Source organism: Myotis nattereri (assembly GCF_964212035.1).
Source record: "Myotis nattereri genome assembly, chromosome: 7".
NCBI classification, from domain to species: Eukaryota; Metazoa; Chordata; class Mammalia; order Chiroptera; family Vespertilionidae; genus Myotis; species Myotis nattereri.
Genome location: NC_138082.1, coordinates 77716450 through 77743153, shown reverse-complemented (window position 1 = coordinate 77743153; position 26704 = coordinate 77716450). Strand labels below are relative to the sequence as shown.

Here is a 26704-nt window from a genome sequence, read left to right as displayed (position 1 = left end):
CAGTAGTGATCTTGGCAAATGAATGTGAATACCACTGGCTCATCTAGACTGAAGTTGCCTTCTGTTTTTGGGGCAAGCAATGAAACAAAAGATTAGCCAGATAATAGTATGGAGATCCGGAAAGTGAAAGCCACAAGGAGCTTTGATAAGCTCTCCAGGACTCTGCTTAGGAGATTCTACAGTGTCCACTCATCCTTATCTGACCATGAACCTATATGAGTGCACAAGAAGGTATGGCGGAAAATAAAGGCTAGTTTTAAATACTTCTGAATATTGAATGTTCTACCAACAGATACACAGATCCATTGCTAGAGGGTGGAAAACTTGCTGACTTGAGGTGTTTATACACAACTTGCAACCAATTATTGGCTGATTACTGAGCTGTGAAGACCCAGGAGTGATCCTTAGGACTCTAGGCTTAAAATAATAATAATAATTAAAAAACAAATGCAATAAAAAACAACCATGAGCAGATTCAGCAGCCAAACATTATGGTGATTATGGAGGAAACAGATTCCATGGATTCAGTCTAAGCAATTTACTAAACAAACAAAATAATACCAACAACAACTCTCAGGGGTAAAGTCAGAACCCAGAGCTGCTACAATATATATCTAAAATGCCTAGTTTCAGCAAAAAAATTTCCGAGACATGCAAATAAACAAAATAATCATAATGAGAGGAGAAAAACAGTTAACAAAAACTAACTTTGAGTAGTTTCATATCTTGACCTTAGCAGATAGAACCTTCAAAGCAGTTACTATAAGAACTAATGGACACCATGTTTAAAAATTGATGGAAAGTATGACAACAATGACTCTATAATTACAAAATCACAATAAAGAGGGAAAGTATATAAAATAACCCAGTGGAAATTCTCAAGTTCAAAAGTAAAATAGCTGAAATGAAAAATTCATATAAGAGGCTAATGCAATATTTGAGATGTTGAAAGAAATAATTAGTGGACTTGAAAGTGGATAAATGGAAATTGTCCAAACTGAAGAACAGACTATAAAAGGAAAGATGAGAAACCTGTATGAATTCAAGCATCTATCCTATCTAATAATAGACAAAGATGCAAATTGACCATACTTTTGCCACACCCACCATTGGCTAATCAGAGTGATATGCAAATTAACCGCCAACAAAGATGGCAGCTAATTTGCATATACCAGCTGGGAGCGAAGACTGAAAACACCGTAGAAGGAAGCCAAGCAATGGAGCCGAGGTAGTGGAGACGGGCAGGAGAGAAGTGGCAGAGATGGGCAGGAGAGAAGTGGCAGAGAAGGGTGGGGTAGGAGCGGCAGAGATGGGTGGGGTAGGAGCTGCAAAGAAGGGCGGGGTAGGAACAGCAGAGATGGGAGCGAAGCCCTATTCTTGCAGGAATCTTCCTGCAACGGGCCTCTAGTATATATATAAAAGCCTAAGCAACCATCACAACCGAATGGACGACTGAGCAGGCTGTGTGGGGTGACCAGGTCAGCAGGGGGGGTCAGTGAGGGGTGACCAAACGACCGAGCAGCAGGCTGCTTGGGGCGACAAGGCCCACAGGGGGGTCAGTGAGGGGCGACCAAATGACTGAGCATCAGACTGTGTGGGGCGACCAGGCCAGCAGGGGGGTTAGTGAGGGACGACCAAACAACTGAGCAGCAGGCTGCATGGTGTGGCCAGGCCGGCAGGGGGGTTAGTGAGAGGTGACCAGACGACCGAACAGCAGGCTTTATGAGGTGACCAGGCCCACAGTGGGGTAGTTGGGGGTGACCAGGCCGGCAGGGGGGGCAGTAAGGGGTGACCAGACCAACAGGAGGGCAGTTAGGGGCAACCAGGCCGGCAAGGGGTAGTTGGGGGTGACCAGTCTGGCAGAGGGGGCAGTAAGGGGTGACCAGTCTGACAGGGGGGCAGTTAGGGGTGATCAGGCTGGTGGGGGGGGGGCAGTTGGGGGTGATCAGGCCAGCAGGTGGGGCAGTTAGGGGCAATCAGGCAGGCAGGCAGGTGAGCAGTTAGGAGCCAGTGGTCTGGGATTGTGAGAGGAATGTCCGACTGCCAGTTTAGGCCCAATCCCCTGGGGGATCGGCAGTCGAACATCCGGCAGTGGAACATCGCCCGAGGGGTCCCGGATTTGAGAGGGTGAAGGCTGGGCTGAGGGGACCCCCCCTCCTGTGCACGAATTTCGTGTACCAGGCCTCTAATCATTTATAATAAAAGCCTAATATACAAATTGATCGAACAGCAGAACCACTGGTGGAACAACCAGTTGCTATGCTCACACTGACCACCAGGGGGCAGATGCTCAAAACAGGAGCTTCCCCCAGACCGAAGGCTCCAGGCCAGCCAAGGTGAGTGCCAGTGGGGTCCCCCTCCACCCATCGCCCTGCTGGTCACCCCACAGATCGGCTCTGATCTCTGGCCAGGCCTAGGGACCCTACACTGTGCACAAATTTCATGCACCGGCCTCTAGTACTGATATATGTGTAATAGGAGCTCTAAAAGAATAGAGAAAGGGGCAGAAAAAAAACATTTGAAGTTATAATAGCTGAAAATTTATAAGTAACATTAATCTGATCAAGATGCTCAAATGAACTCCAATTAGTATAAACACAGATTCACATGTAGACACATCATAGTCAAGTTGTTGAAAGACAAAGAGAAAATCTTGAAAGCAACAAGAGAAAAACAACTCATCACTTCAGAAACAATGAAGACTATAAGACAATGTTATACAAAGTGCTAGTTAAAAACAAACTAGCACTTAATTCTTTTTCCAGCAAAACTATTGTTCAGTAGTGAAGGCAAAATGAAGACATTCCCAGTCAAATGAAAAACTCAGAGAATTTTTTGCTAAGCACATCTACTCTATACCATATCTACTCTATATGAAAATTAAAGGATGTCCTTGGGCTAAGAGGAAATGATACTAGGTGGTAACTTGAATTTACACAAAGAAACAAACACCAGAGAAGGTAAATGGGTAAATGTAAAAGGGTGTAACTAGATAGAAATACGTTTTTCTTTGCTTAACTTCTTCAAAATTCTGTAAATATAATATTGTTGGTTTTATAATATATTAATGATTGACAAGTTTAAGAACTTATATTTAAAAAGATGAAAGGTTCCAATAACTAAAGCTTATACACTAAGAAACTAGAAAAAGAAGAGCAGATAAACCCAAAGCAAGCAGAAGTAATGGAAAAAATAAAGATGACAGTGAAAATTGCCCAGCTGGCATGGCTCAGTGGTTGAGCATCAACCTATGAACTAGGAGGTCACGGTTCGATTCTGGGTCAGGGCACAAGGCCAGATTGTGGACTTGATCAATGATTCTTTCTCATCATTGATGTTTCTATCTCTCTGCCTTTCTGAAATCAATAAAAATATTTTCTTAAAAAAGATAAGAGTGAAAATCAATGAAATAGAATTCAAAACAATAGAGAAAATCAATGAAACCAAAAGTTAGTTCTTGAGAGTGATATCAACATCATGGCAGAGTGGGAAGGCTCCATTGTTTCTCTCTTAAATTTACAAAAGTTGGACAACTATGACTCAACAAAGGATCCCCTGCTTAACATACACAGTCTGATAGATCCATGCATTGGGGCATATGAAGGTGTGTGTATTAGAATGAGTAGAGGAGGTGGTGGGAATGAGGGACACGGACAGTGGTGGCTGCAGATTTAGTTTATTGCCCACCATGGCTCTATGGAACATGGAAGCCTGGAAGAAGTTAGGCTACAGCCCTCACACTACAGCCTGGAGCATAAGATGGGCAGAAGCAATTTCTCTCCTAGAATAGGCATCTCTTTGCCCCGCCCCATTGCAGCAGAATGAGGTAGAGGTGTCTGGGAAACTTTAAACAGAACAGAGTCCACAGCCATTACTGGCAGGGGAGCAACGGATCCACAGGATGGCAAACCTGCCTTCTCTCCCCCACGCACCCAGGAAGAGCCAAATTCACTGTGGAAAAGGAGATAGCTCTGGGAATTCTTACAACCAGCCCTCTACCCCCACCACATCCTCCTACCACGGGAGTGGTGCATCATTACCAAGGAGAGCTGGTCACAGAAAGGCCACCTACCAGCAACCTTGCCTTAGTTAGTCAAAGTGATTCAACTCCACAGTAATCCCAGAGGTACAGATAGTGCAGATAAGAGGAAACAAATACTTATGCTATGGTACCATCTACTGGAAAAACAAAAGTACCCTACCTATCAATCTTCTGAATTGTCAGGAGCAAACCAGTATCTACACATGAAAAAAGATCACTATCTCAAATGCCCAGACAGAGAAACAATCCATCAACTACCTAAGACAACTTGGGAGTCCAGAAAGGAAATACAAAGTCTCCAGAAACCAAACTCAAAGCCTTGGAAGAGTATGACTTAAATGACAGAATTCAAGATTGCAGTTATCAAGAAACTCAATTATATACAAGAAAACTCAGCAGGGTGTCTGAGACTGCAGCTCAGTCTGACACAGCTACCCAGGGATAGCATCACATTTCACAGGTTAAGGATTTAGTCCTCTAAAACTGCCCACCCCCCACCACACACACACCTCAGACACCAGTTGCAAGCCCACACAGTTACCTGTGATTCTGGCTACAAATTGGAGGTTCTAACAACCCTTTCTTTGGGTTGATTACTTGTCTAGTATGGCTCACAGAACTCAGGAAATCCTGTTTACTCACTAGATTACTAATTTATTACAAAGCATATTAAAGGTTACAAATCAAGAGCCAGATGAAGAGATGCATAGGGTGAGGTCCCAACAAAGGAGCTCCTGCCCTCCAGGAACTTGGAGCCCAGCAAGGAAGGTGACGCATGGAAGCTTTCTGGTTCCCCAAAGTGGAGGGTCTCTGAAAAAGAGGACCAATGAGCTGTCTCCTGGGTTTTTATGGAAGTTTCATTTCATAGTCATGATTGACCAAGTCACTGGCAGTTGAACTCAAACTTTAACCCCTTCCCTCACCAGAGGTGGGAGTGGGGGGAGCTGGGACTGAAAGTTCCAACCATTTAATCTCATGACTGATTCTCCTGGCAACCAGCCCCTACCCTTGGATGGGGCCAAAAAGCCACCTCATTAACATAACAAAAGAAACCTTTTATCACTCTCAACATTTGGGAAATTCCAATGGTTTTGGGAGCTGTCAGCCAGGAAACATGGATAAAGACCAAATATCTTATAAATCAAAATGTTACATCTATAGTGACTTAAAAGCTTTTGAATGAGCTCAGTAACAAGAATTTGAATTACTAATTAGGATTCTTCCTAAAGAGAAAAGGCTGGGCTCACATGGCTTCATTACTGCATTCTATCCTATATTTAAAGAGGAAATAATACCAATCCTTCACAGACTTTTCATAAAATATTGGAGGAAGGAATACTTCCCAGCCTATTCTGTGAACCCAGTGTTACCTGTACACCAAAGCTAGACAAAGACATCACTGATCAATCAAACTACAGACTATGGGCTTCTATGAACACAGACATAAAAAATTCTAAGACATTTGGAACCTGAATCCATGAACATATGTAAAAAGAATTATATGTCACGAATAATTGAAATTATCCTAGGTATGCAGGGTTGGTTCAACATTTAGAAATTATTAATATAATCCTATATAATACAAGCCTAATATGCTAAGTGTCCAGTCATCCAGTTGGCCGTTTAACCAATCAAAGCGTAATATGCTAATGACCCATATGGCTGCTACTTAATGTGCAAGGAGAACAGGTAAGAGAGAGAGAAAGAAAGGCAGAGAGAGAGAGAGAGAGAGAGAGAGAAAGAAAGAGAGAGAGAGAGGCAGGCATACTCTTTGTTAAGCTGGGATTATATTATCTCAGATTTGGGAAGGACCAAGTGGTGTTTTTTTTTTTTTTTTTCAAACTAACCAATCACTTTACCAATCTTTTGTGGGCGGGGGCTGCATTCCCCCCCTCCCCAAATAACAAAACAAACAAACAAACAAAAAATCCATTTCCTAGATCTTCAGCGTTCTTTCCCCCTTATCGAATTCTATCCTTTCCCAGGCTAGACTGGCAGGTCTCTATGGTTGCCAGCTTGGTTCCTACATGCCTCATATTGGAAGCATCTCACTCTGGGCAATCTTGTCAGTGTCCTATTCAACTCCCCAGTTATTTTTGGCTTTTTAATGTCTGAGTCCCTTTATTTTTCTGCTTTATTAATATCTAACTACATTGCCGAAACCGGTTTGGCTCAGTGGATAGAGCGTCGGCTTGCGGACTGAAAGGTCCCAGGTTCGATTCCGGTCAAGGGCATGTACCTGGGTTGCGGGCACATCCCCCAGTGGGAGATGTGCAGGAGGCAGCTGATCGATGTTCCTCTCTCATCAATGTTTCTAACTCTCTATCTCTCTCCCTTCCTCTCTGTGAAAAATCAATAAAATATATAAAAAAAAAAAAAAAAATCTAACTACACTAACATTACTAGAACAGAAGTAAGAAATTACATACTATTTTAAATAGAGAAAATCATTTGAGAGAATTCAATATTGACTCATGAAAAATGCCTCAACAAATTAGGACAAATCTAGAGGTAAATAAAAGTATGAATGTTTTCCCCTTAAGAAAAAGAAAAAGGCCAATCTTTGTCCATTGTTGCCACTTATATTTAACAGTGTCTATTAACTGTTGAAACTGAGTGATGGGCAGTAGGGATTTGTTATGTCATTCTTCATACCATTGTGTATGTTTCAAATTGTTTCTAATAAAATTTAGAGAGCCCTAGCAAATTTTTCTCAGTTGTTAGAGTGTCAGCCCTCAGACTGAAGGACTGCAGGTTCGATTCTGGTTAAGGGCACATACCATGGTTGCAGGCTTGATCCTGGCCTTTTCAGAGCATGTGTGGAAGGCAACCAGTTGATGTGTCTCTTGAGCATCGATGTTTATCTCACTGTCTCTCTCCCTCCCTTCCATTCTCTCCTAAAAAGATCAATGGAAAAAGTATCCTTGGGTGAGGATTAACAACAACAAATTTTAGAGAAAATAGCATAAGTTATTAACAGAAAAACTACTAACTCTTTAAGTCTTGTTTTGTTTTCTGTTTAGCCTTATTATGTAAGATCATGTTAGCAATTCTCTTAGAGTATGAATGAATATATCTTTATATGTTAATGTTGAATTCTTTGTATAAACAATATAGTTGAGAACCTAGGAGTTAGAATATTATTTCTATTTGTAGAAAGTCATTTTTTTTCAACCCTCAAAGTGATCAGATAATTGAAGGAGCTATTTATAAGGAGAATTGGACTTCATTAAAATAAAATTGTTGCAAATCCTTGTTTATCAAAATTTAATGTCCAGATATAGATCTGAGTTTCTAGGTGTTAGAAGCTATTTTCAATATGACATAAATTCAGGACCACAGATAAGTATGGTTGAGCCCTTGGAGTCTGTTTTGATTAGATGTGATCAGAAGTTTACCAAAGAACTGAGTCTAGGCTGGGAATCAGGAAAGGGGTTGTTTGTGCGGTTGGCAGTAGGTGGTGGGTTGTGGTCCTGTGTGGGGAGGGTTGGTTACGGTAGGGGTGGAGGTGGAGGGATGGTGATAGTGGTGGGGGCTATTGTGTTTGGTGGACGGGAGTCACAGTTTGGAATTGAGGTTGGTTGCATGTAATATGCAAAAGCCAAGATCATTTCAAAGCAAAAAAAAAGCATGAAAATATTTTGACTCTACTTTCCCTTTGAATGAGGAAGGCAAAAGAAGAATAGAAGAAGAGAGTGACATTTAAAAAATAATTCTTCCCCTTTCCTCTGACAGAGAGATGCCCTCATTAGAGAATAATATACTTACCTTGGTCTTTCTAACAGCATTTTTCTACCTTTCCCAGAAACATATGTGGTTGTCATTTGTTTTTCTCCCCTGGGGTTCATATCTGACCTTTCTAAGTTCCAGCACCATTATCACCATCTTTATTTTTATTTTTTTTATTTTGTTTTATTGCTTAAAGTATTACAAAGAGTAGTGCATATTATCACCACCTTTAATTCACAAAATCTGTGTCAATTTCTGGGAGCCTTTGTTTGCTTTTGTTCTGGGGGAATACAAAAGAAGGCTGATCTATGGTCACTGACTTTAGTCTTATTGATTTTGCAATATTTTTTTGTTATGCTCAGGTTTGCTCACACAGACACGCCCCAATTAGTGAACCAAGTGAACACAAGACAGTTGCAGAAGCTCACAGGCAGCCTGAAGGTGCCTATTTGAGCTGAATACTCTTGCAAAGTTTCACAAGTAAGGGAGAGTGTGAGCTGGACCTGAAGGCTGGGTACGACGTTGAAAGCTATTTACATGACCTTCATTAAGTTGATAAGTGAAAAGAAGATTTATATTTAAGGTTTTGGAGCTCTTTGATCTTGTTCTTTTAAAAGGAGTGTGTCTGCATGAGGACCTTCTACATTTCAAGCCTTCCCCACAAGCTCCTGCCTGGTCTTCCCTTTGCCTGGTGCTGAACTTATAGGGAACTCTTACTCCAAGCTCATATCCTGCAGTTTTGTCCTGTCATTATGGAAATCATGAGTCATTACTCTTTGTTCTGCAGTGCTGTGGCAGAGGGTACTATTAGATTAGTTTCTGTGTTCTAGTAAACAGAATGGAAGTAAAGTGAGATTAATTCCTTACAGTGATGGTTGTTCACTGTAACTTGCACAAGAAGCAGCCATTCTCTGACCAAAGCTCTGGTTTATGACTCTGCGTGATGCTGAGAAATGAAATATTTCTAATAGTCCTCCTGTTTCCCTCGCTTAGACCATTTTCTCCTTTCAGTACTGATTTCGTAGCTTAGTATGAGAGGCAGAAAGCCACATCCTACCAGTAGGCTGAGAAGCAGGGTTGCATATTGTTAATTGAAGTTAAGTGATTTCCTTCAAAGCCCACAGACTGGGAGGAGTGGATCGCAGCCTCTCCTGTGTTGAGTGTGTGCAGGTGAATTATGTCCTGGGACTGCCCACTCTTTCTGCCCACGTGCAGTTACATTTTAGAGCGCAGGCTGTCACTTATGCCCCTCTTCAGCTTTCAGCGGAGCACTGTAAAAACACAGTGAATTAATCTACTCCAAATAAAGGATGCCTAGATAGAGTCAGCGACCAAGAAAAACACGTAACCAGCAAATTGTACTTGACTTCGAGATTTGTAATTTCAGGAATAAAGATTAAACATCCATTCTTGCTGTGCTTTTGTAGCCAGTCTAAACTGAGAGAGCCCTTTGCGGGGTCAGCCCACAGTGAAACGTGTGACACTGGAGCCATAGAAGGGACTATTATTAGAGATGCATTAAGATGTCTAGGAGCTTATTGAAGAATATGTATTTCCATCAAGGTGGTTGGAAAAGGAATAATAAATGGAGATTAGCAAGGGAAATAATGTTCCCTCATCTGTATTCCTAAAGCATAGAGAAAGCATTTTTAAAGCAACTTAGCTTAATTTTTATGTAAGAGTGAAATTACATATAATGCAAGGCACAGATTTGAAGTGTAGCGTTTGATGAGTTTTGATAAATGTGTATATCCATAAAAGCCGTACCGCAGGCAAGGTACAGAGCATATCTATCACCCCAGACTGTTCCCTCGTGCCTCCTTACAGAGCCTCCATCCCCCATGGGCAATCATTGTTCTGATTTCTATCACCATAGATTAATTTTGCCTGTTCTTAAGTTTCATAAAAATGAAATCATACAGGATAAACATTTTTGTGTGTCTGGCTTCTTTTTCTCAGCATAACATTTTTGAGCTTCATCCATGGTGTTACACATATCATTTTTGTTTTGTTTTATTTTTTAATCACAGAATAGTATTCTGTTTTATGAAATTAGCATAATAGATTTATTTCTCTTTCTGATAATGGACATATGAGTCATTTCCAGTTTGGGACTGTTATGAATAATGCTGCCAGAAATACATCAGCCAATCATTTCTTCTAAATTATGGACCATGTTGCCATAAATTGTTCATAATCTTCTGTTATTCTTTCAGCATCTATAGGATTTTTAGTGACATCCTATATCAGTTCCTAATATTGCTCATTTATATTTTCTTTTCCTTGATCACTCTTGCTAGGGGGGATTATAATTGTATTCATCTTTTCAAACAACCAATTTTGGCTTTAATTTGTCTCTGTCAGTATTCAGTCAGAGAAGTAGAACCACTAGGAAGGGATTTGTGTGTGTGTTTGCACAATGTGTGTGTGTGTGTTTGCACGTGAGTGCACATGCACACATGCACTTGTGTGTATTAAAGGATTTGTTATAGGGTTTTAACCTTGCACAGTTGTGGGAGCTAGTTTAATCTATACTAATAAAAGGGTAATATGCTAATTAGACCAAGTCAACCGGCTATCTTCCAGATGTCCGACTTCCCTCCGGACGAAGCCATGGTGGTGGGGGCTGAGGCAGTGGCAGTTAGGGATGGTCAGGCCAGCAGGGGAGGGTGGTTGGGAGCGAGATCAGGCCAGCAGGGGAGGGCAGTTGGGAGCAATCAGGGTGGCAGGGGAGGGCAGTTGGGGGCAAGATCAGGCCGGCAGGGGAGGTCACTTGGGGGCGAGATCAGGCTGGCAGGGAAGGTCAGTTAGGGGTGAGATCAGGCTGGCAGAGGAGAGCAGTTGGGGTGAGATCAGGCTGGCAGGGGAGAGCAGTTGGGGTGAGATCAGGCTGGCAGGGGAGAGCAGTTAGGGGCAATCAGGCAGGCAGGCGGAGGCAGCTAGGGGCGATTAAGCAGGCAGGCAGAGGCACTTAGGGGTGATCAGGCAGGCAGGCAGGTGAGCAATTAGGAGCCAGTGGTCCCAGATTGCGAGGGGGATGTCCGACCGCCTGTTTAAACCAGTGATTGGACATTCTCCAAGGGGGTGTCCCCAATTTGAGAGGGTGCAGGCTGGGCTGAGGGACCCCCCCCCCCCCGCACGAATTTCATGCACTGGGCCACTAGTACTTTCTATAAAGCTGTTATTATTGTGTCTGATGCAGCCAAGAAGGGAAAATCACAGTTAAGAGTTATTACTAGAGATAATATTATAAACTCCATGTTTAATTTCATTAAGCCCTCATCCTTTGTACTATTGTTATTAAATATCTTGCATCTACAAATATTTTAAACCTCACTATAACTTACTATGGTTTTTGCATTAGACAGTCAATTGATAAAGAAATTAAAGGAAGGAAAAACAATAGTCTTTTATATTTACCTGTATATTAATATTTCTGATGCTTTTCATTCTTTTCTATAGTTCCAAGTTTTCATCTGATGTCATTTTTCTTTCATTGCAGTGAACTTTCTTTATTTTTTTCTTGCCATGTAAGTCTGATGGTAGCGAATTCTCTCTTCATTCCTTATCTGAAAATGGCTTTTGGGGGCAGAAATTATTTAAGGTACAGAATCTGGTAGAGAATTCTGGGTTGACCACAGTTTTCCTTTAACACTTAAAAGAGACTTTTTGTTTGTTTGTTTGTTTTCTAGCTTTCATCTTTTTCTGATGAGAAATTCGGTGGTACTTCTATTTTTGTACCCTCTTAAGGGATGTATCTGATGTTCCTCTGGCTGCTTTCAACATTAGCTCTTTATCTTTGGCTTTTAGCAGTTAGACTATGATAAATGTAATTGTCTTTGTATTTATCTGGCTTCTGGTTCACTGAGATACCGGATCTGAAGTTAATGATCTTCAAATTTGGAAAGTTTTGGCTATTATTTCAAGTACTTTTCTTCTCCATGTTCTTTTCTTTTTTTTCTTTTTCTTTTTTTTATCTCTGGGGACCACTTCATCTACAGTTCACCTGATGTTGTCCCACAGGTCACTGAGGCTCTGCTCATTTTTCCTCCCCAATATTTATTTTTATTGTCTCTGTTTTGCAGATTCAATAATTTTCATTTTTTCAGGTTCTCTGATTCTTTCTTTTGCCATCTCCAAACTGTTGTCAACTCTATTCTGTGGATTTTTCATTTTAGATGATAAACTTTTAGTTATGGAATTTTTTTTGTTTGGTTAAATTGTCCTTTCCTTTTCTTTAATCATATTTATAATAACTCTTTAAAATATTCATCAATTTCAACATTTACATCATTTTGGGATGTGTTTGTGTTTATTCATTTTCTTGATTTTTTCTGTTTTTCCGCATGTCTAGTAATTCTTTATTTTATATTGGAAATTTTAATACTATATTTGTAGAATGTATGTATTCTGTTATCTTCCTCTGAAGAGTGTTGATTTTTGTTCTAGTAGACAGTTAAATTACTGGCTTAAACACCTTCAACTTACGAAGACGTGATTTTATCGTTTGTTGGATGTGATTGTTTAAGTTTCCACCCTAGTCTTAGGAAATCTTAAGTCCTGGGGACTGATGCAAGGCCTTTCTGGGATTTTAGGGGAAACTTGAAATGTTAACCAAACCCCTTTGACTTGTCAGGATGCAAACTCTAACTCCCCCACCGTGAACAATAGCTGAATCTCTGAACACCTTTAGAGGTTTCCTTGGAGTCTCCCCTAAAAATGCTTAGTTATGGGGTCATTCAAGGATTTTAAGGCAGCTTATATGCAGATTTGGGGGTTTCCCTTCTCTGGCTCCCACTTTCTGGAGCTGTCCTTCTTCCATTTCCAGCCATCCTAATTGCCCAAACTTAATTCTAAGTTTGCAGCATTTTGCTTACCTTCTACTTAAACCTCCCTCCACCCAGAAGCCAGATCCCCCTTAAAGGCCAAGCTATGAAATGAGGATCTTACCCAGTGCCGTTTCCTCTTTCGGGGGGATCATTGTCTTATTGTCAGTATTATCTGTGGGAAGACCATTCCAGTATGAGCTTCTCCGCCATTGCCAGTGTATAATTTCTCAGCTTTGATTGATAAAGATTCCCGTGTTAAATTAATCACATAGGTCTCACACAAGTAGTGCACTTTAGCAGTCTGCCCTGGTCAACAATCTGGGTTATTTCTTACCACAGCTTCGACTTTCTCCTGCCTTTTGGTATGTATACCGGCTCTTCCTTGCTTTTGACACAATAACCATTTCTTGGTTGACAAGGAGAGTGAGTTTTTAGCGACAGTTCTCCCTCTGCCCTGGACCGCGCGGCTGGAGAGGAGTGAGAGGCTGTGTGTTCTGGATGCTAACATGGTGGAACGGTATCTGGTGAAGGCCTTCAGGTAGTAACTCCACCCCCATGGTCAGAGCCCTCAGGGTCTGACTCTAAAACCAAAGCCTGGTCTAGGAACAGGCCCCTTCCATAAACAAATGTCCAGGCGTTTGAAAACTGTTGTGTTTCATACTATCAGGAACTTGCATTCATACATTTGCTAGCCTTTTCTGTTGAGTAGGTGAGTAGCATCCCAGGGTAAACTTATCATTTAGGAATATGCACATTACTCACTCAACCTCACAAGCTGATACCAGGGTCCAAATGTCTTAATACCAGGCATGTTTTCTTTTCACAGGAAGGGCTAGGAGAGATAAAAGGAGTTAAGTTACAAGGCAACCTGGGTTTTGAGAGACATTCCTAGCCAAGGATATACCTAGCAGGCATAGCATGTATGTTTTATGCCAGTGAGCTTGCAGATTTGATGCAACTCTGGGTAAATCAAATGAGACCCAAAAACTACGTAGCTCTCAGCCTTTCTTCAAACGTATGCTTGGTGTACTTGGGCTTGGTGTACTTTTCGGTGTTCTTTATATTCTATGCCACCAGCTTCATTTTTTGTTCTCACTCTACTTCTTTTTCTAGTACCCAAAACGTATTATCAGGGTGTCATCTTAATTATAAATTAACTTACAATTTATTTTTCCATGCTAGAAAAGGGAGGGGGGAGGCTGTAAGCAAGCAAATACAACAAAATGAAAAACACAGTTCATATTAGAGTGAAAACAAACATTTATCTTGATCGCTATTAAGAGAATGATCAGAGCACTTGCTCACTGCCTAGAGGTGTCTGGGTGGCCTGTTAGAATCCCTGTCCTTTACCTGCAGCTGCATAAAGGCTTGTGACAGGTGATTCAAAACAGCATTGTGTGATAACAGCTATTCTTGGCAGTTTGCACAATGAAAATAGCTTGGGGATACAGGCTGCCTTGTACAGTTATTGATTCCATATTTCTTTCTTTTCTTCTTCTGTTTCAAGAAGGGAACACACACACACACACACACACACACACACACACACACACACTCACACACACACACTCACTCTGTATATATTTCTCTAATTTCCTTAACAAGATTCAACCACAGCACAAGCACCTCTGACAGTTTGATAAGAATGGACAGAAATATGTGAGCTGTGCTTAACTCAACTGAGTTTTAGAAGAAAAATTGAACCCCTTGTTGTTTGAGGGGTGAAGAAAGATGTGTGTGCTCCAGGTTCCAGGACTCCTCATTGTTATAGTAAGACAGCTACACAGTGCTTCTGTCCCCTTCCCAGGAACCTGCATGGAAGAGAGGGGAGTTGGGAAAGACTGTGCCCTACCTTGCTTATGGAGAGGAGAACAGGTGTAAAAATTGCCTCAGGCTCCTAACTTGAGAATATGATATAGTTTTGCAGGTATAATCATGAATTTTTAATGTCTGCCACCTACTTCTCAGAATATTTTCTTAAATCTAAATTGACCACCGAGGATACGTCAGAATGTGTCAGTACTGTATATTATTTTTAAAAACATTATATACATCCCTGGTAGGTGTGGCATAGTTGGTTGAATGTCATCCCATGTACCAAGAAGACTTGGGTTCGATTCCCTGTCAGTGCACATGCCCAGGTTGTGGGCTCGATCCCCAGTAGGGGGCATGCAGAAGGCAGCCATTGGATATTTCTCTCTCATCAGTGTTTCTCTCTCTTTCTCTCTCCCTTCCACTCTCTCTAAAGTCAGTAAAAACATATTTTACAAAATATTATGTACAGAAATATATATGTGTATATATATTTTCTGGAAATATGGCAATGGTGAACTTTTTCTCTTGTTGATGTATAAAATTAGCATTCTTCCTGCTTAATGACTGGTATGTCTATTTATCATAACTGGAGACCATATTAGTTTTAGGTGTACATCATAATGATGATGTACATCATGAAATGTTCCCCATGATAAGTCTAGTTACTATCTGTCACCACAAAAGTTAATATAATACTAGAGGCCTGGTGCACAGGGGTGGGGATGGGGGGGAGGGTGTCCCTCAGCCCAGCCTGCACCCTCTTCAGTCTGGGACCCCTTGGGGAATGTCCCACAGGGATCGGGCCTAAACTGGCAGTCGGGCATCCCTCTCACAATCCAGGACTGCTGGCTCCTAATCACTCGCCTGCCTGATTGCCCCTAACCACTTCTGCCTGCCAGCCTGATCGTCCCCAACTGTCTTCCCCTGCTGGCCTGATTGATGCCTACTTGCTCCCCTGCTGACCTGAGTGCCTCCAACTGCCCTCCCTGCCAGTCTGGTTGCCCCTAACTGCCCTCCCCTGCAGTCCTGGTCGCACCTAACTGCCCTCCCCTGCAGTCCTGGTCGCACCTAACTGCCCTCCCCTGCAGTCCTGGTCACCCCTAACTGCCCTCCCCTGCAGTCCTGGTCGCACCTAACTGCCCTCCCCTGCAGTCCTGGTCACCCCTAACTGCCCTCCCCTTCAGGCCTGGTCGCCTCCAGCTGCCCTCCCCTGCTGGCCTGTTCGCCTCCAACTGCCCTCCCCTGCCGGCCTGTTCGCCCCCAATTGCCCTCCTTTTCTGGTCTGATCACCCACAACTGCCCTCCCCTGGCGGCCATCTTGTGATGGCTATCTTGTGGCAGTGTGAGGGTGGCCATCGTGTGGCGATGTCGCACATGATACCACCTAGGCTGTTACTATATAAGATTATTGACTATATTCCCTATGCTCTATATTACATCCCATGACTTATTTATTTTAAAACTAGTAGTTTATACCTCTTAATCCCTTCACCTGTTTTATCTACACACTGTTTGCAGATGCTCATTTAGGTGCAGTATTTGTTGAATGAACCAGTGACAAGGTTTTTTGTGGGGGTTTTTATTTTTTTGGTTATGGCTTTATTGAGATATATAATTTGCATACCATACAATTTATTTATCCAAAGTAGCTTTATGTATATTCAGTAGCTTTATGTATATTCACACAGTTGTGCAACCATTACCACAATCGATTTTAGGACATTTTTATCTCCTCAAAAAGAAGTTCCATACCTATTAACTATCATTACCTTCCTTCCAACCTCCCTTTTCCCTAGTCCTAAACAACCACTAATCTACTTCTGTCTTTATAGATTTGCCTATTCTGGACATTTCATGTAATATGTGGTCTTTTGTTACTGCCTTTTCCACTTAAGTTAATTTCTTAATGGTTCATCCATGTTGTAGCATGAATCAGTACTTCATTCCCTTTTATGGCTGAATAATATTTCATTGTGCGGATAGACCACATTTTGTCTATTTATTCATCAGTGATGAAATTTTGGATTGTTTCCATTGTTCAACTTTTGGCCCTTAGGAATAATGCTACTATGAACTTTTGTGCTGACATAATTTTGCATTTTCTTGAGTGTATACCTAGGATTGGAATTGCTGGTTCAGATAGTAATTGTTTAACTTTTTAGGGAAGTGCTAAACTGTTTTCCAAAATAGCTGCACCATTTTATATTCCTACCAACAGTATTTAAGGGTTCTGATTTCTTCACATCATTGCCAGTGCTTGTTAGTACCTGAATTTTTATCATAACCCTTTCACTAGGTGAAGTTGTATCTCATTATCATCTTGATTTGCGTTTCCCTGATGACTAATGATGGTAAGGTTTTCTTGTGTGTGTTTTTTATGTCTGCAGCAGGTATTTAACCCCACTCATTTTCTACCTGCTACACATGTGTGTGCCTAGTTGTGAGATGACCAACCTTCCTGCTTGAACATTCCTGGAACTCTTACATGCTTTTATTAATAGCAGCGCCTGGGGGTTTATCAGAATGGAGAGGTGTCTGTGTGTATAAAACATTCTATGGACCCTGCCCTTCTACTGAGAATCTTAATCATAGGTCCTCTTTTTAATTCTAGTCTACTGACAAAAGAAAAATCTTACTAATGCTGGCTTATTAATATTAGATTATGTATGCTTTCCTTTGTCATACCCTCTGCAAAAAAAATAAAAATAAGTAAATGACAGAGGGTAAGGAAAGCATAAATAATCTAAGGTTATTTGACTATCACTGTGATTTGAAATTTTATGACATTGATTATCCTAGGCAGTGTGTTTGTGGCAATCCTTACAACTTCATTCTTTTTATACATCAGTTTATTCTTGAAAAGTTGTGCATAATTGTGAAACCACATATACTGACTGTGCCTTTCTTGCTGACTTCCTTTATGGCTGTATTTGTCCGTGGGCAGTACTGCAGCTCCAAGTTTATAACAAGCTCAGAAGCCTTTGGGGGTGCTTGTTTAGTGAGGAGTGAGAATTTGTCATTTCATTCTTCACTGTTGATAAGTCAGACCTCCAGTGCAGTACATGGCGGTGGTGATGGTAGTGATGTGCCTTTTCATACCTAGAAACCGTGTAATGGAAATAATCTTGACTCAGAAGACAGGCCTAGTGTTAACGTGTAGAATGCTTTGTACACGGAAGGCGCTTTAGGAATTTTGCCTGATCAGTGAGTGAGCGAGGCACTTCATGTCTCTAAGCCTTGATTTTATGAATCAGGAAAAATGAATGGTTTACTAATATGGCTTCCAAGTCCCTGGCAGCTCTAAACAATTTTGGTACAACGATTGCATCTCCAGCTTCTTAGGTTAAAACAAAACAAAAACTATGAAATACAAACAACTCTTTCCAAGGTGCTCAGTATGCATCCCTGGGTCTGTGAGTGGGTCTCACCCACTGCCGGACCAAGGTGGCTCCCTAGCTCCATAGGTGGGCCCTGACACTGGGACATGTGTGCTTGACTCAGTTATAGAAATTAAATCATCTTTTTCATAGCGCCAATTTAAAGTGGCCCTAAGTGAGTAGCGGCCAAGCTGAGGATGGCTGGTAAGGTCATTTTTAACTGGAGCTTATATTTCACCAGGGCTGATTTCTGTCCGATTTATTGTGATTAACTCCTGACACCAGGCCAGCTGATGCAGGTGCTAGGGGAGCTCAGGGTCCAGGCCGAGTGCAGAGACTGAGTCAGTTCCCAGCTGGTGTGGGAGCCTGGGACTGGGGTGGGCTCCCGTGGACGCTCCCAGGGGCCATCTGATAACCGGGCCTGCATGTACCTTTCAGGTGTTCCAAGGGAAACGCCACCTGTCCTACACACAAAACAGAATTGCCGGACCCCTTTATCTTCTGAGAGGAAATATGTGGGGTACCTTTGGGTTTAATTGAACCCTCATTCAGAAAGATGGTTATCTTCACTGTTGGCAAAGGAGTTGGGTGAGGAGACTGAACTCAGTCTCCTAAAACTTACTGGAGTAGACAGACGGCCCTGTTTTTTGAGATTTCTGAGATTTTTTAACTACTTCGCTCCCACCACCTCCTTAAAATAGTGGTGATGAGGGAATCAGACACCCTTAACCTATCAGATGCCTATTCAGTTCTAAATGAAAAGTCATTGGTACAATGTTCTACAAGTCTTATAAAGAAGTGCCATTTCATACACTTGTTACCTTTGCTGTAATTAATGTACAGAAAGGTGAGCCTTGGCAAGGGAGGCTGTCTTGGCAGGGTCCACTTTCACGCTGAAATAGCTGTCTTCTGTGTGGGGCTCGCTTACAAGCACTGCTTCCTCTCCCTCTTTGTAGGATAGGGATTGCAGGGGACACCTGACTGCCAGCCACGTTTTGTTGGAGTCTCTTTTTATAAACATACCAGAGGCCCGGTGCACGAAATTTGTGCAATGGGGGGGAGGGGCATCCTCTCAGTCCAGCCTGCACCCTCTCCAATCCAGGACCCCTTTAGGCCTCAGGATTGGGCCTAAACCAGCAGTCGGACATACCACTCACAATCCGGGACCGCTGGCTCCTAATTGCTCACCTGCCTGCCTGCCTGAGCACCCCTACTGGCCCCCCTGCCAGTCTGATCACCCCTAACTACCTCTGCCTGCTGGCCTGGTCACCCCCAACTGCCCCCAACTGCCTATCTGGTGCCCCCAACTGCCTGCCCTTACCAGCCTGGTCGCCCCTAACTGCACCCCTCTGCCAGCCTGGTCACCCCTCACTACCCCCCCTTGCCGGCCTGGTCGCCCCGCACAGCCTGCTGTTCAGTCATTTGGTCATCCCTCACTAACCCCCCTGCCGGCCTGGTCGCCCCGCACAGCCTGCTGTTCAGTCATTTGGTCATCCCTCACTAACCCCCCTGCCGGCCTGGTCGCCCCGCACAGCCTGCTGCTCAGTCGTTTGGTTGTCCCTCACCCCCCTGATGGCCTGATCACCCCACGCAGCCTGCTGCTCAGTCGTCCTGTCATCCCTCATTGCCCCCCCTGCTGGCCTTATCGCCCCGCACAGCCTGCTGTTCAGTCATTTGGTCATCCCTCACTAACCCCCCTGCCGGCCTGGTCGCCCCGCACAGCCTGCTGCTCAGTCGTTTGGTTGTCCCTCACCCCCCTGATGGCCTGGTCGCCCCGCACAGCCTGCTGCTCAGTCGTTTTGTCGTCCCTCATTCCCGCCCCTGCTGGCCTTATCGCCCCACACAGCCTGTTTGGTCGTCCATTCGGTCATCTGTTCAGTTGCAATGGCCCCTGGCTCTTTATATATATAGATGAAGTCCCCAGTGTGCCAGGTGCTGTTTTGGGTACTGGGCCATTGCACTGAGGATGGCTGTCCTGCCATCCCGAATGCCATGCATGGGGAGGGGTCTGCTGACGTGGGCCTCACTCTGTTGTATGTGTTCTCACCTCCAGCACCGTGTGGTGAGCACTTCGTGGGTACAGACCTTGTCTTTCAAGGGTACAGCGCTGACATTTCAGCACATGGCAAGCAGCGGGCTTTGGAGGGATGTTCCCAGTGACTGCAGGCTGAGTTTGAAAGTAAATGCTGATGATTTTAAAGTTTCTCTTTTCCAACTATAAGATAGTTAACTATCTTCTTTTTTCAGGAGGATGTGGTTAGTGTACAGTGTGACAGTGTATATGACAGCACTTCAGAAAGGCAGGTGATTTATTGAGGGAGGTTTTCATAGTTCACCTTCCTTGCTGTTTTTGTTGTTGTTTATTGATTTCAGAGAGGAAGGAGAGGGAGAGAGAGACAGAAGCATCAATGATGATAGAGGATCATTGATTGGCTGCCTCCTGCACACCTCCCACTGGGGATGGAGCCTGCAACCCAAGATGTGCCCTGACCAGGAATCGAACTGTGACCTCCTGGTTCATAGGTTGATGCTCAACTACTGAGCCAGATGGGCCGGGCCACTTCCTTTCCTGTATCACCCTTTCTGTTCTCACTGCCCCTCCGAGACCCCATCACCTCTGCCCTTCCTGCCCTCCTCTGTCCCCACTTTCCTTCCTTCCTCGGAGGCAGAGAAAAGCACAAGAAAACTGTGTGTCTGATTCCATCTCTCTTTGTCTCCGTGGCTTCCTGGTATGTGTTTGCCATGCTGTTGTCTCTCTGTATGTGTCTCAGTGTATGTGCAGACCTTAGGGCTGTTGGAGAGTCTGGCTCCACGCTGGACAGGAGCCCTGCTGTGGATTTGTTGCACACACAACTGCTATGCCTGCTCCTGCCATGCACGTGTCCTTCCAGAAACAGGCATTGTGGGGAACAGGAAATGTGACCTCTTGGATTAAACCCAGGGTTTGTGCCCTCCTACAGTGTGTGGCATTGGTGATAGATTAAACAACAGGATTTTCATATCTAGGTCATCTGTCGTTCAGGTAATGCCTGGTTGGCATCACCGTAGAATCAGTACCCAAGTGAAGTTCTTGGTGCAAGTTGCCATTGTGGATGAGTGAGGGGTGAAACTGAACCCAGACAGTAGTCAGAGCTGAGCCTCATGATTTACCCCCTCCCTGTGCTGCCCCCCGCCCCATGCCCTTTCACTGTTACAGCCAGGGGAGATGTTAGGAGGGCAGCACCAATCCCTGACTGGGCATGTGAAGGAGGGTAGGACTGCTTCTTCCCAGGTGTGTGGAGCAAGGCTTACAGAAGGAAGGCTCTGGCTGGGTGCAGCAGGGTGGAGGGCACACGGCGTGAGAGGAAGGGCATTCCTGGCAGAGGATGCCAACAGGTGTCCTAGAAAAGGCCCTTTCAACAGGACTTAGCAGAAATTAGGCTCCTCATTGTGGAACTCTCGGCAGAGCAGACATGGGGGTCTGTGCCTGCTTTTGTAAGTTCACAGCCAGGCTAGTTCTTTCCCATCATCTGTGGCTGCATTCCTGGTACAAGCCAGAGTGGGTGGCTGTGACAGAGACTGTAGCCTACAGAGCCTCATACACTTACCATCTGGTCCTTCACGGGCAATGTTCGCCTACCCTTGACATAACTCCTGATGAGGAGAGCACACACTGTCGGCAGTTATGCTTTGCTTGCTTACCTTCATGGACCTGTTCGTCCCTTCTACGCCCCGGTAATTTCTCTTCACCCCACACATCACACCTCCAACTCAGCAGCTTCTAGTTTTGTGGTCTTCTGGCTCTGAACATCGGAACTGGGAGAGCATGTAATAAAGGGGGCATTTTACCTAAGTGTCTCCCTAAATGTCCGATTGCTCGCTCCCAGCTGTTCTAGACCGGGCTTCATTCCTTGGGACCTCTGCTGCTGCTTTGCTTCTTAAATGTGTCACAGAAAAATCGAATTAAAGCTAGTGATAGGTGCGGTAGGTATGGAGAAGCATCCTATTCTTTGGTGAGACCAGCTATTCAATAAATGGATTGTGAAGCCAGGGTTCCTTTATGTGTAAGTGAGAGAGAGAGTGCTTCCAGAGTGACTGTGCACTCAAAATACGTTTTCCTGCATGTGGTGAGTGAAAGTTGTGTCCGATTGCATAGCAAATGCCAGCTTCTAAGTGTGGGTTCTGGTCTGTGTACCAGTTGTTAGCAGTGCCGGACTTTTTCAGTGTTAACTTAGTAAATGGGAGCTGGGTGAAGCAGAGTATGGTTATTCCGATTTTATAGACAGTGACTTCGACAAGCTAAGTACCTTCCATATTGACTGTTAAATGGCAGTGCCTCCAATCTATGAAAATATATTGGTGTTATGTTCTAGTTATCCTTCTTAGCAAGTGGAATGCTTATTGAAAACACTGAATCAAGAGCTAAAAAAATGTCTCTGCTTCAGACTCTCAAAAGAACTGGTTTTCAAGGGAGAGATACCACCCAAACCCCCCTTTCCGCCCCAGCAGCCACCAGCGCCACTTGTGTGCCACTGTCGAATGGTACTGTGGCTTGGGATCTAATTTATCATTAGTACTTTGTGTAGATGGAAAACTATCAGCATAAGGAATGGTGACATTTTCCCCGCAGTTCTGGTAAATATAGTAGGCCCAAAAAGAGAAGCGTGTAGGTTTAGGGCTGTCCTGCTAAAGTGGTCATTCCTACACAAAAGTCTGACCCAACCATTCCCTCCTCAAAGCTGTCACACCCTTGGCACAGGGACCAGGGTCCCGATCTTGGTGCTAAGGCCTTCCGATGTGGGCCCTGCCTGCTTGTCCTGTCTGACCTCCCCGCACCTCACACTGTCATTCCAGCAGGGTGGCCCCTGCGTTTGGAACCACCTCGGTGCCTGATCACCATCTCTCCCTTGTCCCTACCCGACTTGCTCCTACTTCATCTTCACACCTCAGCCAAGCTGTGCTGGACCCAGGAAGCCTTCTTTGACCCTTAGAGGGTGGGGTGGGCGTCCTGCCCTTGCCCTACCTGAGCATGGTGTCTGTCATGCCGCTCAGCTGTTTAATTATTCATCTGTTGTTCACCACTAAACGGAAAGCTTCTTAAAGGCATTCTTTTTATTCTTACTCGGTAGTTACAAGGAATAGGAATGCACTTGGGCTAGCTAGTAGAAAGGGAGCTTGTGGTGAGGAGATATTTGAAGCAGTAGGAGATCCTAGAGGCAATTTAAGAACTGGGTCCATAAGAGGCTCTACATCACAGACGTATCTCAGGGCTCTCTGCTCCCCCCACATGGGTTCTGCTCACCTCTCCCCTGCTGGCTGCCTCTGCTTGAGCATGCATTTTCATGAAGCTGCTCGTTACCTCAGTTTGTCTGCATCACCTGGTGGGGCCCATGGCTTTGTTTCCCGCTCCCTATTTCTTTGGTTGCTCAGTTTCCCACTTGCAGATTTCCAAGCAGCCCCTCTGGTTGGTGTAGCTCCGTGGTCGGCAAACTGCGGCTCGCGAGTCACATGCGGCCCTTTGGCCCCTTGAGTGTGGCTCTTCCACAAAATACCACATGCGGGCGCACGTACAGTGCGATTGAAACTTCCTGGCCCATGCGCAGAAGTCGGTATTTTGTGGAACAGCCACACTCAAGGGGCCAAAGAGCCGCATGTGGCTCTCGAGCCGCAGTTTGCCGGCCACTGGTGTAGCTCACCCTTCCAAGCTGGGCCACACACATCATGGGTTTCTGGTCAGCCGTAGGTTGGCCTCCTCAGGTCAGGTCAGACCTGTTGCCAACTGGAGGTTACATGGGTCACAGCATGGATGTTAGGCTTGTTTTTCATAAACTTCATGGTATCCTTTGTCCTTTTTCATCCTTTACAGATATCATTAATGGAGCTCAAGAAAAATGTGTATTGCCTCCTATGGATGGCTACCCCCACTGTGAGGGGAAAATCAAGGTAAGGTCAAGTGATGTGTATGTATTTCCATCATCCTCATTCTGCATGCCCTTCCTTAAAGGGAGAGCAAGCCCTTTAAGGGAGTCATGCAAGGGCTGCTGCAGTCCTGCTTGTTTGTGGCTGTGGCCATGGCAACTCCTCCCTGCTGTGCCAACTCCATGGGAGTAGTCAACAGTGGCTCTAACTGGTCAGACTGAAAGAGCCTGGACCAGCTTGGTCCCCTTCTGTGTCTTTGAAGCAGCCTTTCCTCATGTCCCCAGGTTCCAGCAGGTGATCTCTCTCCCATCCCTGGGGCCCCATTTCTGAGGTCTCCAGGTTGTCATTTAAACGTCATATTTGCATTTGCAATTGAATACCCAGAGACACTTGACCATGATCTTAACATTTTTAAAACCTTATTTATATGGCCTGTCCTTGGGGAGACCCTACTCCCCTGCTCAGTGGTTCCCAGAGAAAAGTTTCGGTTCCGGAGTACAGTTAGGAGGGGGAGACCAAACCCCAGAAATGTTCACATGGTCTCCTTTTGGGACTCCCGCATTCATTCATGTCCTCTTCCCGAAAGAAACTGCTATGCTGGTGACACCAGCTTTCTGCACAGAGGGGATTGGGGTGCAGGGTCCCATTAGGCACCTTCTCTTGATAAAACTCTCCTAGCCATTGCCTCTCCTGGGCTTCGCTGCCTGGCGTGTCCCCGGCCTCTCTCCACTCTAACTAAGCACGTCTGCCAAGGCCCAGCTCAGGTCAGTGCATCTGTGGATCATGCAGGGGCTCAGCGTCTGTCATCCTGACCTCAGCTAAGCGACTGAGCTTAGGCCCTCTCCTCTATCAGCAGGTGGGCGGGTCACCAGGAACAGGCCATTCAGAGGTGTTCTTACCTGGCTCTTGTTGTTTCAGTGGATGAAAGATATGTGGCGCTCGGATCCCTGCTACGCAGACTACGGAGTGGATGGGTCCACCTGCTCCTTTTTTATTTACCTCAGTGAGGTGAGTGGCTTAGGAGGGGTGGATGGATGTGGTTAACAGATTGTGCAGCCACGCCCAGTATTCGAAGAGCTTGAAAACAGCTAATGTTTTTACATGATAGACCTGTGATTTCTTTCTTCATTACTTTCCTCTGCCCCCTAGGACAGTGGTCGGCAAACTCGTTAGTCAACAGAGCCAAATATCAACAGTACAACGATTGAAATTTGAGAGCCAAATTTTTTAAACTTAAACTATATAGGTGTTGGGGTCCAACCCCAGCAGGTCCAGGAGTTCCCCAAAGGTGTGGACGGAGTCGGCGAAGAAGGAATGACACAGAGGCAGTGTTCAGTTGATCAGCATAGGGAGGTTCTCCCTTTATTGTCCTGTTACATCTGTATTTATACCATTTGATTTTAATCCTATCCATTCTATTCCAAAGGTTAGGGCATTTGTTATCTCCATTCCAAGGTTGTTCATAGTTAAAGTGATTAACTACCCACCTGGCACTTAGTTAAGGGGTTTTACTGATTCCCTTCCTTAGTCCTGTTAATCCCTAATTCCAGGGAAAAATCCCCACCTGGGGAAACAACCTTTCCCAGAGAGGTGACCATGGTTAAAACACATATCGCTAAGTAGGGGAGCAAACATATTAAGAACAGTATGCCATATACGCCAGGCCCCTTGAAACATATGCTGTGCAGATGTTTCTTCCCTGCAGCGACTGTGTCAAGCAGCAAGGATGGACTGGCTTCCAGCAAATTCCCTTTTTTATTTTTTAAATGATAGCACGTGTAAATCAGCGGCCACCTCTCGGACTGGGTTGTTTAAGACTCGGAAGACCTGTTTGTGACTTTGCCAACAGGTCAGTCCGAGGCTTAACCCTATATCGGCTCCCCACATATAGGTAGGTACATTGTTATTAACTTAATTAGGGTACTCCTAAGGCTTAGGAAGAGCCACACTCAAGGGGCCAAAGAGCCCCATGTGGCTAGCAAGCCGCAGTTTGCCGACCACGGCCCTAGGAGGATTACTTTTTTTTCTTTGAGGGAAAAGCAGGTTTAGCTAACTAATTTTTTTCCTCATTAAAAGAAATGCAGTAAAATGCATGTAATATCCTAAACCATTAAGTGTACATTGAATACATTCATATTGCCCAGCAGCCATCACCACCATCCGTCTACCTCCAGAACCCTCCATCTTGCAAACATGAAACTGTGCCCATTAAGCAGTAGTTTTCTATTCCTTTCCAGCCCCATCATTTGCTATGGTTTTGACTACTCCAAGTACTCGTATAAGTGAAATTATACACTATTTGTCTTTTGATGATCAGCTTATTTCACTTAGCATAATGTTCTCAGGGTTTTTCTATGTTGTAGCCATGTCAGAATTCCCTTCCTTTTTAAGGCTGACCAATATTTTGTTGTATTATATACCACATATTGCTTATCCACTGATTGGTTGATGGACACTGGGTTGCTTCCACGTTTTAGCTATCGTGAATAATGCTGCTGTGAACATAGGTGTGCACATAACTGTGAGACCCTGCTTTCAGTTCTTCTGAGTATATATCTAGAAGTGGAATGACTGGCTCATAGGGTGAATCTCCTTACTGTTTTTTGAGGAACCTCCAAACTTTTCCGAAGTGGTTGCACCATTTTATATTTTCACCAACAGTGCACGAGATTTCCGGTTTCTTCACATCCTCACCAACACTTGTTATTTTATGAGTTATGGGTGGGGGGTTGTTTATTTTTTATAGTAACCATCCTAATGAGGGTGCGGTGGTATCATTGTGGTTTGGTTTGCATTTCCTTAATAATTAGTGATGCTGAGCATCTTTTCCTGTGCTTGTTGGCAAAATTAGCTATTTACTTACAGAATGAGTTAATTTTCTCCTTCTTATCTGAATTTCATTTTTACTTGTACTGTTCAATTTGAATAGCAGTTTTTTAAAGAGTTGCAGATCATTTTATAGACCACATATTTTAATGATCTTATGTCATCTTTAGGAAAATCAAGTAGCGGAA

The 26704-nt window shown here is 44.0% G+C and overlaps 1 protein-coding gene across 1 annotated transcript in view; it reads left to right on the top strand.

Moving 5' to 3' along the window:
* The window catches only part of MGAT5 (alpha-1,6-mannosylglycoprotein 6-beta-N-acetylglucosaminyltransferase), a gene marked incomplete at its 3' end in the record, with an annotated part of 356096 nt that overhangs the window by 192900 nt on the left and 136492 nt on the right, over positions 1–26704 (top strand). Inside the window, exons 4-5 of the mRNA XM_081095204.1 lie at positions 23638–23714; positions 24609–24698. Of these exons, the coding sequence (XP_080951330.1) occupies positions 23638–23714; positions 24609–24698 (167 nt within the window). The remainder of the gene's footprint in view (positions 1–23637; positions 23715–24608; positions 24699–26704) is intronic.